General features: G+C 42.2%; 1 protein-coding gene across 5 annotated transcripts in view; it reads left to right on the top strand.

Annotated features, from left to right (window-relative positions):
* The window catches only part of EPB41L4A (erythrocyte membrane protein band 4.1 like 4A), a 161572-nt gene that overhangs the window by 70904 nt on the left and 76946 nt on the right, over positions 1 to 13722 (top strand). For all 5 annotated transcript variants that reach the window (XM_084833867.1, XM_084833865.1, XM_084833866.1 and 2 more), the window contains exon 3: positions 1677 to 1781. In XM_084833867.1, coding sequence (XP_084689993.1) covers positions 1677 to 1781 — 105 coding nt within the window. The remainder of the gene's footprint in view (positions 1 to 1676; positions 1782 to 13722) is intronic.

Below are 13722 nucleotides of genomic sequence, written 5' to 3'. Positions count from 1 at the left end.
TGCCACCAGACCCATGGACTTGGGTAACTATGGATCTTTTTAGACTCTTAGACTTTAGGACTTAGAATGATTTCTGAGTTTGGGATTTAGAATGATTTCTGAGAGTGGCACTGAGTTATTTCTGCGTTTGGGACTTGGAGTGTTTCCTAAGCTTGAGACTTGGAGGTTATATCTGAGGAGAGAATTTGGAATCCCATCTTCAAAAGTGACAACTGGAATTATTCCCAAGTCTTGAGTTTTCTGTTCACTCCAACTCCTTCCTCTACTCTTCCTATGCCTAGAGGAACTTAGTAATGCTTCAGCATAAATTTTGTATTCAAGTAAGAAGCAGGAGGAGGCCACGGGTGGGTTAACACATAGGTTGAATTTTTTCATTTAGCTTTTAACGGCAAGTAGTAAACAGGAGTAAGTTGGAAAGAGGAGTCATAACAATGTTAGAAGCTCAAGCTGTTATCTTATTGGCCAAGTTCATAGTACCAGCTTTGGCAATTGTAATTCTTTTGATTTATCTTCTGTTTTGTTGCATTCTCTTTCCCTGTAATTGAAGAGAGAATATCTAACGCTAATATAACCACCATGCTATTTTCTTTGTTTTGTATTTCTCCTGAATCTTCAGCAATAAAGCCATAAATATGGTTTCAAGTTACAATCTTATCTGTAGTGATGTTCTGTGGTGATGTTTACCTGTTGGGATTAGCCTGGTTACCCACTGGGGTGCTTCAGACCCATTTGGTGCAGATTCTGAGGTTAAACAGGACCGAATTTACAGGGAGGACAATAATGGGGATTGTGTTGGTAGTCTGGGAGAAGTGGCTCAGTGGTACGGGGAGACCATTGGAAAGGATATAATATGAAGATTGGTTGGGAAGAACAGATAGGAGGATTAACAACAGTTGTGTTTGGGGGGAATCTTTGGGAGGAATAACGGGTAGCTGTGGGGACTGCAACTTTGGTGCATAGGCTTAGTATGCTTACTCACCTCTGTATTGTGGTTTAAGTTGTCTGTTATCCTGAACAACTTAAAAAGCAAAACCAAAGCAGCATAACTGTCCCAAGAATGGTAAGGGGAAATGTTCCAGTTGACCATTGACACATTGGCACTCGCATAATAAACATTAGCCTCAGCAATATCAGCCAGGAGTGCACGTGTAATATGCCAGCAGTTTGTTCATGTAGTCATTGTGTGTGGCTTTGCACTAGCACAGTGGTTGACTTGATATGTGACCCATCGGAAGCATTTCTTTTACACTGTAGCAAAATTTTGCATTGGGCTACTGTCCATTTCTCTCCCCCACTCCCTTCCTTTCTTGAACTGAAATGACAAAGCTTTAAAGGGGGTTTATGCAAATAGGGGGCACAATATCAGAGTGGACGGTGCAGAAGAACTGCAGATCACAGTAGGATGCTTGGATGCATAAATATATAAAGATCAATGTTAGTAACACATAAGTATATTTGCGTAACAATTTCTACAAACTGACTAAAGGGAGCATGAGGGGTTCTTCCCCGTCCCCCCGCACCTTGTCATTGAAATTTTAGTTAACGACCAGTAAGTCTATTTCTAATAAAACAATCTCCTTTAGCAGACAAAGCTAGCTGAATGCATGAATGCCACTGTGCAGCTGACAAAAGAATGAACACTTGTATGAATAGGCTCTGTACATTCTTTCCCACAGAAGTCAACGAAAGGGTCGGTTGTCCTAGGCTACGTATTCCGGCATTTAAACCTTGTGGAGATAGATTACTTTGGACTGCGTTACTGTGACAGAAGTCACCAGACGGTGAGTAAAAGCACGACAGATTAGATTTTCCAATGGTAAATGTTACCCTGTTGGTGACCCTTTTTCCAGTTGTATTTTAGACTGTCATATACTGTGTCAGCAAGTCAATCAGTAAGCCAGCCCAAATCGACTTGGCATGCTTATATGCAAATAAATATTTCTGTCAGGAATTATTTTTTGTTGTTGCCTGGTGATAAGTTGTGTAGAAATGGCCTTTTCTGTTCAAATGGGTGGACCTTTTGAGGAATAAAATGGGTCTCATATCTACCTGCATGATTACAATATAATGGAGAAAAGTTTGAAATAAAAAAGCAAGTGGCTAGACAAATGACTTTTAGAAGTAAGCTTACAGGATTTATTTATTTATTTATTTATTTATATTTATTATTAATAAAAATAATTTTATGCCTATGCTTTTTAGTTGTCGGCTTGTCAGTTCTGGATAACCCAGTCTCTAGGTGTATGGCCCTAAGTAGCCAACTCTCCCTGCCATAATTCTAGAGCTACAGCTCTAGTGGTAAGAACCTTAGGGAAGGACAGTGGGTGGGAAGTAAGTTCTGTTGAAAGGATGGTTGTATTTCTGGATTGAACTCCAGATTGCTGGAGTCAAAGGTACTATTACTGGGCTGAATTGAAGGTGAAATACTTGTGGATCCGGAAGTCAACTTTTATGTGCTGCCTTTTATGCTGTGAATTCCTGAGGCTTGATTCTCTGACTCAAGATGAACGGTTGTCAGCATATACCACAGTAATGAAAATGCGTTATGGAGATTAAGCAACTTGGCTGTGATCACACACACACTGCCTGTAACTAAACTGAGAATTAAACTAAACTAGACTGTAAACTAAATATGGACTTTGGAAGTTCCAGTCTATTGTCTGAGTGTTCCCTTGTTGGCTAAGCCTTGATTCTTTAAATACAGTTATTTTGAAAATAGAGAGATCCCCAACAGTTTCAGCAGCATGATGGGGTTTCAATCCTCTACTACGGCTCTCTTCACACCTTGTTTTTTTAGCAGGATCGTTCTTCTTTAATCACTGGTTTTCATGGGAGCTTTAGATGACGCCACTGCTCTCCTGCTGCCATCTCACAACTTCCCCTCCCTCTTTCTGTGTTATCCGAGAATGGGGAAAACCCGGCATTTTCTGTGCTTGTGATTAAAATTGCCATTTCCCCCCTGTGTATTTCCCCTTTAGCGCTTTGTCCCGCTTTGGGTGGGTGTGTGCTAGGGGGTGTTGCTGGGCACTGTTGAATAACAATGTCATGGCAACAAATTGGTGGGAGGGTGAGGGTTTCTGCCTCTTTCCCATTCCACTGCAGAGCTGGCTTTGAACGGTAAAGTTGTTAACTATCCCAAATGCTTCACCGAGATCCCCCTGAGCACAAGAATGCTTACTTCTGAGTAAACCCATTGGCTGTAAGCCTTTCCTTTCCTGGGAGTAAGTGCCCCTGAAATCTGTGTGGCTTGCTTCTGAGTAGGCATGCATAGTAAGTCTACTTAGAGAAGTATCTTAAGGTCTGCCATCCCCTTCTCCCATCCCCTTCAGTGCATGTACTTGGAACCTCCCCCACCCATGGACTTCACCGACTTCTTCTTCTCCCTTTTGCTCACCAGATTGATGGGCTTTTTTCCTCCCAGGGTGGATGGGGGAGTCTTCCTTCTCAGCCACGCAGGAGAAAGGCTTGACAGTTAGGATTTCAATGGGTATTAAAAGTACCTTTTCTCCTCCCCTGAATAAATTCATCATGCAGAGCTTGGAATGGTCATTTTTAATAGTTTCTTTTGTGTGTGTGGAGTTTTTAGATAAGGCAGTAATGCTGAGGTGGTTTTCCATAGTACTCCCTCCCACCTAGCCAGCCACTATCTCTTCTCCTAGTCCACCTTGCAGGGTCGTTGGGAAGCCAGAATAAGGGGAGGGAGAGCAACAGTGCATGGGGGGGGGGCGGGAAAACAAGCCAGTTGATGGGAAAGCAGAATAAGGGGGGAGAGCAGCCACCACTGATGACAGATAAGGAAGAAGGGGATGCAGGAAGGAAGAAAGGCAGGAGGGACTGGTGGAGCATCAATCATGTTACAGGAACCAATGATCAGCAGGGTGAGGGGGGGCAGCAGCCACCTTCTGTCCCAATTTTTCCATGCAGCTCTGCCCAGCTGTGAAAAGAAATACAGCGGAGGGAAGTGCTATGAGAGATGCCTGTATACAGGGCCAGTCTAAATCCTGGAAAGGATCAGTAATGAAAAGGAACGGTTTGTAGTGGAATAAAATGCCAGGTGTGAAGAGAGCTGACATCAAGAATATTTAAGCCATAACTTAAGTAATCAAGCAGTGACTCATTAGATTACATAATGAGTTTAATGTAACTTCTGTATATGTATACCTGCTATTTAAAAACAACAACAGTATTTTAAATAATAAATAAATTCCATTGGTGTCCTGTTGTCATGTTCGTCATGAATGTGTCTCAACTAGATACTGGCTTTTGAGAGCCTTTCCTGTAAAGCAGGCAGCAATAAAGATTAGTAGACCATCATAAAACCCAAGGAGCTACAGAATCACATGTTAAGGCTGCCTTCTCCAATATGGTACCCTCCAGATATTTTGGACCACGACTCCCATCATCCCTGGACATTGGCCATGCTGACTGGGGCTGATGGGAGTTATAGTCCAAAACATCTGGATGTCACTATGTTGGGGAAGGGTGCATTAAGGAGTTAGCGGGTGTATGGCTTCTGTTCATTTCAGTAGGTCATCCACAGAAGGCCCTGTGCAACCACTATTAAAATTTATTTGGATAGCGGTGGTGCTGGGAGTTGGCAATATTATATTATGCATGTACAAGTGAGTTGAAGCCTTAAGGGGGGGGGGAGAGAGAGAGAGAGAGAGTTTGAATTAATGGCTAGTTTAAAGCACCCATATTTTGACCAAGCTTTTAAAAACTGGTCTGCTGTGCAATTCTGCAAGAAATTAGATGTTAAGAGTTTCAGCACTGTCATCCATGTTCACATTTTGCTCTTTAAATTGGACCTCCACTTTCTATGAGATTGAGGCAGACTTTGGTTTTAAAAGATGGGTCTGCTGCCATCATATGTAATTTGGGCATCAGTGATGTGGTGGCTGAGCTGTCCAAAGCGAAGGGGCAGCTGTGAGCTTTTAAGCAGGATCTTAGGGATCTTGAGCAGATTTTTCTGGGTGAGGAAAGACAGGGGTGCCAGGGCGTCATTAGAGAAAAGCTCATCTGGGCACAGGCCCCAGATCTTTTGAGCTGTCCTAATTGCCATTTTTTTACATTTTCCCATTGACTTGCATTGGAAAACAGAAAAGGCCATAACATTTTTTAGTTTGTATGATAAATACATGAAATTTGGTGACCTGGTAGCCCCCATGCTGCTGATTGAAACTGCCCAATTTCAGGCAGTTATCCCTAGTAGCTTTTGTGCTTTGTTGTTTATTTGGTCAGTCGCTTCCGACTCTTCGTGACTTCATGGACCAGCCCATGCCAGAGCTTCCTGTTGGCCGTCGCCACCCCCAGCTCCCCCAAGGTCGAGTCCATCACCTCCAGAATATCATCCATCCATCTTGCCCTTGGTCGGCCCCTCTTGCTTTTGCCTTCCACTTTCCCTAGCATCAGCATCTTCTCCAGGGTATCCTGTCTTCTCATTATGTGGCCAAAGTACTTCAGTTTTGCCTTTAATATCATTCCCTCAAGTGAGCAGTCTGGCTTTATTTCCTGGAGGATGGACTGGTTTGATCTTCTTGCAGTCCAAGGCACTCTCAGAATTTTCCTCCAGCACCACAGTTCAAAAGCATCTATCTTCCTTCGCTCAGCCTTCCTTATGGTCCAGCTCTCGCAGCCGTAAGTTACTACAGGGAATACCATTGCTTTAACTATGCGGACCTTCGTTGTCAGTCTCTGGTTGTACTGATCCATTTAGTTTTCATGGCAAGAATACTGGGGTGGGTTGCCGTTTCCTTCCCCAGGGATCTCATTTAGTCTGACCTCTCTGCCATGACCTTCCCATCTTGGGTGTCCCTTCACGGTTTAGCTCATGACGTCATTGAGGTGCTCAAGCTCCAGCACCACGACCACAGGTAAAATTTGCTATTTTCAAGAAAATCTGTCAAAGCAAAAAGCTATTTTTTGTGTGTGATTCCACATACATGCATAGAATTTGGGGACCTGGAAGCCCCTATGGAGCTGACTGAGCCTGCGAAAGTTCAGACAGTTAGGCCCAGTGGCTTTTGTGCTAGCCATGCGTAAAGTTTCCTTTTCTCAAAGACTAAAACAAAAAGTAAAAACTGTCAAACCACATGGGATTAGAAATCCTAATCAGAAGGTATTTAGGGTGACCATTAGGAGGCCACTATCCCTAATCTCTTGTGTAGGTTTTTTTTTTGAGGTGCAAAAAACCTCTCTCCCCTACTTTTCTGCTCTTACATGTCCACCTTTGGGAATTGCTTCTAATTAAATTTTGAAGAGGGAGAAGGAAGGGAAGAAATAGCTCCATGTGAAATACTGGTATTTCACACAGCATCTGATTTTACCACCCCAAACTGGAACCTTTGGCTTCTGCAAAAATTTAGTAGCTTCAGTACAGCAAAGGATCCCATCAGCCTCCACAAACTTCTTTCTCCCCCTCCACTTTAATTTCTCTTAAATAACTGTAGGACTCAAATTATTCCATAGGGAAGGTTAGGACTATGTGGTGTTATGATCGAAGAACTGCTGAGGCTTTTAAATAGGTTCTACAGTTTTAAAAAAAAAGCTAGAAAAAGCCCTCAGCTGCCTCACCTCACAAAGTTAATCTCAGTATGTGCAATCCTTACAAACCCTCCACAGCCTCTTAAATTCCTCTGAAGTACTACATCTCTGAAAGGAGCCACTTGGCTTAGGGAATTCTCTCTACCCCCCCTCACCCCCGCTCATTTCTAGTCACCATTCTTCTTCTTCTCTCCCCTATCCTGTTCTTTCTTTCTCCTCTTTATTCCACCCAGAGCATATCCTGGGGAATTCTAAAAGAGAATTCTCTTTGGTGGCAAGAGAAGTCCTGTACTGTATTTGTATTTATACAAACAGACAAGAGGGTTGGTTTTTCTCCTTCTCCTCACTCAAGTCTTTGAGAAAAGTGGGTTCACGTGGTTGCAGAGAAACAAATCTGGGGCTGTTTTGTTTGTCAGTTGCTATTACCCAGCACTAGGAAAGGCTGTAGCTCAGTGCTACAGCACATTCTTGGTATGCAGAAGGTCCCAGGTTCAATCCCCAGCATCTCCAGGTAGGGCTAGGAAAGAATCCTGCCTGAAACCCTGGAGAGCCACTGCTGCCAGTCAGTGTCAACAATACTGCACTAGATGGACCCAGGGTCTGACTCAGTATAAGGCAGCTTCCTACGTTCCTCTGAACGGAAAGCTGTAATAAAAATAGGAGTTTGGGGTTTGTTTTTTAAGTGTAGGGGAGATAAATATTGCTAATTTATGCAATCCTACGTATGCCTACTCAGAAGTCCCATTATGTTTAATGAGGCTTACCCTCAGGAAAGTGTGCATAGGATTCCAGCACAAGTTACTTTTGCAGGGAGGTTTGTACCTTGATGTTCTGCATGTTTACTCAGAAATAAGTCCTGAGCTGTGAGCATGGTACTGCAGGCTTAATACAGTGCCTACCCAATTCCATCTAATGAATTGACTACCCTTTCAGCTCAGTCCTATGCATGTTTTGTCATTTGTGGGTTTGGGTTGTTTTTGCATGAACTCTAGCTTCAGTGGTGAGGGAAAGGCACTTAGTGCATACTCAGAGTTTCTCCATAACTTAGCCCTATTTTGAAAACAGACTGATTGGTTGAATCCTGGTGAAGTCTTGGCACAAATGAAGTTATGGGGAGGAAGATACAGTGAGAGCTTGTGCATAATGAGGAGGAGGTAGAGGAGAGTTGCACAAAGCAAGATATCTGTTTTTATGAAGAGTTGCTGGAGGATGGTAGGATGAGGATGGATGGTTGCATAGAGGGGAACAGAATTGGTTGGGGGAGACTGTAAGTCCTCAGTGGTGAAAGAAAAGCATTCTGCATATGCTCAAAAGCACTCTATAACTAAGAACATATGAAGAGCTGTGCTGCATCAGACCAAGTCCATCTAGTCCAGCATTCTGTTCACACAGTGGCCAACCAGATGCCCATAGGAAGCCACAAGCAGGACATGAGTGCAATAGCACCTTCCCACCCATGTTCCCCTGCTGCTAACATTGGCGAAATATAAATAAATTCTAGTAATTCTAAATTTGCATGCATGTATATCCTTCAGAAACGTTGCAGGTTTCTTGCCTGTGGGACACCTCTTGTGCATTTTCATACAAATTTACCCCAAAACTATTGGGGAAGGGGGGAAGGGAAGGGAAAGCAAATCCCTCCCTCACCCAAATTGGAGAACTCCCCTTCCACATGAACTACTTTGCCTATCCTCCTGAAACTTTGCTGCTTTCTTACTTAGGGACAACTGTAGGCTGTCTGTAATTTTCAGAACAATGGTCCACAAGGAACATAGGGAGATAAGTATGTCCTCTTTTGGAGACCTCAAAATGTCAAGGCCACCCTTGCACAAAAACTCTTGTGGCTATCATTCTGAAATTTGGCAGACGTGATCTCCTCTGATGGGGCAATGAATCCTGAAATTTCTATCCAATTCGTCCAAGTAATAAAATGTTATTGGCAGTTCCCTTTAAAAGAAAATCAAAATATAAACCCTGCACCTATTTTTCTGACATTGGGTAGGTGTAATCCCCTACTAGGGGGCTACTATGACTGAAATTATCATCCAGTTCTGACCAAGAGAAAAAAAATTACAGTTTTTTTTCTAATTTCCCATGGTAGTCAACAGGAAGCATAAAGACTCATTTTTCCAAACCTTGACTCAGGTTTGGTACTGAGCTGAACTGGTCTGACTACAAATTGGCCCGAGCAGAAGCGGGATGTTTTTCAAAATGCTGAATCGGGGTCTGGGTTGAAGTGGGGTGGGGGTCAGTGCACACTTCTTATGTATGTATGTAATCTATGCACACACACATGCAAGCACACCACGCACGCATGCATGCACGCACATCTATCTATCCATCCATCCATCCATCCATCCATCTATCTATCTTATCTATCAGAGGTGTGCTTAGACTTGGATATATATGATATATATATATGCAAATTTGTGTTATGGGCCTGTGCCCCAGATCTTTTAAGAACCTAGCAATGCCCCTGAGGGGCACCATTGCACAGTGACAATGGAGACTCCCTAAGAATCTGTAGAGATAGCAGTGTGACCAGGAAAAACTATGTGGCTGCATGGGAATATGTCGTAGGAGTGAGTTTTAGTCAAAGTTCATGGCCTGTCTAGTTTGTGGCTTCTTCCTGCTGGAAGAGGTGTCTGCCAAAGGGTTCAGTAGATCTGTACCATTCTGTCCATACTTTTGCCTCTTCTCTAAAAATATTTCTGCTGGATTCAAAGGAATTGACAGCTTATGTTTGCTCCAAAAGTATCAGTGTAGAATATGCTTCTTCTCTTTCTTTCTGACTCCTGCTGAGGATGGAAGTCCACCTTAGGAATCTGAAAAATAAAGTTCAAGCTTACAGTCACTCATAAATATTATCCAGTGACCATGCCTTTTTGAAGCTGAAATGCTGGCAAATATTACATTTTGTTGAGCCTGGGTCTTGTATTTGTGAGACATGTTCTTTCATGTTTCCTGTCATGATTAAACCCTGCAATTGTTTGGCAACTGTATTATTAATGTTAAAATAGCCTGAAACAAAACGCATATCCATGTATGCTTAAGCAATATGCTTGCAACCGGCATCTTGATGCTTATTGCTGTAAGAGGCTTGGACAGGTTGTTCAATCTGGCTTGAACAGCTTCTACCTGAAGATTGTATCTCTTCTGAATTCTCCATTGCTTAGTCTGTTTTTTTTCCTAATGCTCTGGTGATTTGTTAACAGTGTCATGTTAATATAATAGAAGGTTTAAGATGATTCGCCGCAGCATTATTTAAAAAATAAGCAATAACATTGCTTCTTTGTTATCAGTGTGAAGATAATCGGAGGTGCCATTCAGAAGTATATAGAGAAGCTTTTGGCCTTACACACACACACACACACACACACACACACACAAGATATAGAAGGAATAAGAATGTAGAAGCAGATATAATGCTACTTTAGATTTTAAACTTTGCCTCTTTGAAAGACTCTAGGTGCTGAGTACTTCTAGAGCAACATTCTCTTTATGCTTTTGTATTATCTAGGAGGCAGGATGAGAGTAGGTTATTGTGTATGTTCTCTATTCATAAATGCAAACCCTGGCTTTTGCTTATTGCTTCCCTTTAAAAACAAGACTAGGCTATTGTTTTTAAGCCAATTTTGAAGAATGGAAATTAACTGTGAAATCTTGACCTGAACATAAAGTCTTCTTTAAACTTTTGGGTGTGTGAAAACTATTTGTAAATCTGTTGCTGGTTCAGAACACTTACCTGCGACTGTAAATATGCTAATTTTGCTTTGGGGGACAGAAAGTCATGGATATTTGAGGCATTTCTAATTTTTACCTGTATGTGTCAAGAGCATGGGGTGATTGTTCTGGCTTTTGCTTTTTGTGGGAAAGTGAAGAAGAAGGTACTGTAAAACATGTAAGCAAATTCATAGGGAGGATGACGCTGCTTGATCAAGGATAGTAGAAGAGAAGAATGGATCAATGAGAATTGTTTTTCAGCAACTGATGTTGGTCGGCATATAGAACTAGCTTGACTTTATCCAAAGACCAGAATTCCTAAAATATTCAGCATTTCTCCAGTATGTTTTTCTGAAATTAAATGAAATGAAGGGGAAAAGGCAGGAGATTAAGGGTACACACAGTGCTTTTTCATAAGCAAAAGTATCAATAAGCACAAGTATAGTATCATCTCATGGTGGATGCATGAAAAATAAAGTGTATGATCTGTATGTTAAAACAATCTTTTTAAACCAGAAAACTGTAAAGACAGTTTGATGAAAAACATATATAAATCCTTAATTGGATTGTAGGGTTGAATTGATAAAAACATGCAAGAAAAATAACGAAACTTATAATTACCACCAAAGTCATGAGACTCTTGCTTTCTTCTGATGAAAAATGATGAGAACAATATTTCAGCTTCATTGTAGCAGATATTCTAGTATCTGAATACTTCTTAATTTCACTCTGAAAATCAGAATCTGATCCATAAAGCATTGCAGACATAACATCTTCAGCAGGTTTACATAGAGCAGAAACTAGGAAGAAGCATAACAAAAAAGAAATATCTCAAACACATTTTATTTCTATTTTTATTTTAAAAAACTAAGTGAAAACTGGCTGGAAGCAATATAATCTACCTGAGAATGCACTAGCTCTGATCCAGATTTGATGCCACTAATTCCACCAGAATGCTACAGCAAAGCACTTCCTAGTGCTGACATTACATGTGGGAAGTGTGTGATGTTTAAATGTTCCTCACCACTGGTGCTCTGGTGCTCCTACATGTGGCATTTATCATGCAGTGGCCCTGCACATCCAGACTTTCACAGAGATCTGGATGATATCTTCAACCCTCCTCTGGTTTCTCACCACTTCTTCCATCTTTTTTCTTTTCTCCAAAAATCGGTTGAGGAGGGAGAGACAAGATTGTTGCACAATCTCTTTAGTGTTACTGTTAGGGAGTCATCCACCTGGAAGCACTCTGGATTTGCAGAGACATGGAACCGATTACCTCGGGAGGTGGTGGGCTCTCCCACACTGGAGGCATTCAAGATGAAGCTGGACAGCCATCTGTCAGGGATGCTTTGACTTGGATTCCTGCATTGAGCAGAGGGTTGGACTTGATGGTCCTATAGGCCCCTTCCAACCCTACTATTCTATGATTCTGTGATACAGACAGGGCCAGAAATATTGGAACAAGGATAACTGTTTTGGCAGTTGGCCTCTGTACACTACCACATTGAAGTTGAAAGGAAACACATCCAGATGGGAGCGAAGTCAGGACTTTCAGCTGTAATTCAAGGGGTTTGACAAAAGTGGGGCACTAACCATTCAGGAAGTACAGCCAGTGGCATACACACGCACACATCGTTGGTGGCTCATAAGTAATGGAACGAATGGCTGACAAGCAGCTGCATGGCCAGGTGTGGCCTGTTTCTTGGGTACCCCATGACCAATCAAGCAGATAAAAGGCCTGGAGGTGGTTCTGAGTGTTACATTTGCATTTGGTAGCTGTTCACTGGAACTCCCAACATGAGGTCCAAAGAGGTGTCCATGCAAGTGAAGGAGGCCATCATTAGGCTGAGGAAACAAAATAAACCCATCAGAGAGATAGCAAAAACAATGGGAGTGGCCAACACAACAGTTTGGAACATCCTGAAAAAGAAGGAATTAACTGGCAAACTCAGCAACAGCAAAAGGCCTGGAAGATCCCGGAAGACAACTAAAGAGGATGACCGCAGAATTCTGCTCATGGTGAAGAGGAACTCTTTCACAACATCTAGCCAGGTCAAGAATGCTCTTGAGGAGGTAGGCATGTCATTGTCAACATCTATAATCAAGAGACGGCTTTATGAATGTAAATGCAGAGGCTTCACAACAAGGTGCAAACCACTGCTAACGCTCAAGAACAGACAGGCCAGATTAGCCTTTGCCAGCAAACACCGAAAAAAGCCTGCCCAGTTCTGGAATAAGATTCTTTGGACTGATGGAACCAAGATTAACTTGTACCAGAATGATGGGAAGAGAAAAGAATGGAGAAGGAAAGGAACAGCTCATGATCCAAAGCATACCACATCATCTGTCAAACATGGTGGAGGCAGTGTTATGGCATGGGCATGTATGGCTGCCAATGGAACCGGGTCACTGGTGTTTATTGATGACCGGACTGCTGATAAAAGCAGGAGGATGAATTCTGAAGTGAATAGGGCTATACTTTCTGCTCAAATTCAGCCAAATGCTGCCAAACTGATAGGACGCCACTTCATATTGCAGATGGATAATGACCCAAAACATACAGCGAAAGCTAACGAAGAGTTTCTGGAGGCAAAGAAGTGGGATGTTCTTCAATGGCCAAGTCAGTTAACTGATCTCACCCCAATAGAGCATGCTTTTCCCTTACTGAAGACAAGACTAAAGGCAGAAAGACCCACAAACAAGCAGCAGCTGAAGGCAGCTGCAGTAAAGGCCTGGCAAAGCATTTCGAGGGAGGAAACTCAGCATTTGGTCAAGTCCATGGGTTCCAGACTTCAGGCAGTCATTCTTCAGGCAAAGGATTTTTATCCAGGTATTAAAGGTGATCCTTCAGTTTGAAATGATGTTGGTTTGTTCCATTACTTATGAGCCACCAACGATGGGTGTGTGTGTATGCCACTGGCTGTCCTTCCTGAATGGTTAGTGCTCCACTTTTGTCACACCCCTTGAATTACAGCTGAAAGTGCTGACTTCGCTCCCATTGGGGTGTGTTTCCTTTCAACTTCAATGTGGTGGTGTACAGAGGCCAACTGCCAAAACAGTTATCCTTGTTCCAATATTTCTGGCCCTGACTGTATATTGCAGTCTCTTCAAAGCCCAGATGAATTCCTCTACAATGATTTTATATGTAGGATCTTCAGCAATGATTTAGCAATTCAGTACACACACACATAACGCTTCTGTAGCTTCAGTTCATAGCTGTGGATTGATGCAGTAAAAGGATCAATAAATAGTGGATAATATTGGATATCATCCCAATAGTGAAATAACCCCCACAACTAGCATAACCAGAATTTGACCTATGAATCTTATCTGGATGAAGGCACATATCCCTGATTCAGAGCCTTTTGTAAAATAAAATTTTAAGGAAACAACTGGGCAATAGGCTTGCTGGTGCCACTACCACCACTACAGCTAATATTAAACATGTATTTAGTG

This window comes from Heloderma suspectum, chromosome 2 (genome assembly GCF_057233095.1).
Source record: "Heloderma suspectum isolate Gila_16-S chromosome 2, 16-S_ref, whole genome shotgun sequence".
NCBI classification, from domain to species: domain Eukaryota; kingdom Metazoa; phylum Chordata; class Lepidosauria; order Squamata; family Helodermatidae; genus Heloderma; species Heloderma suspectum.
Note: the sequence above shows the minus strand (reverse complement) of the source record. Positions and strands in the feature narration are given on the sequence as shown.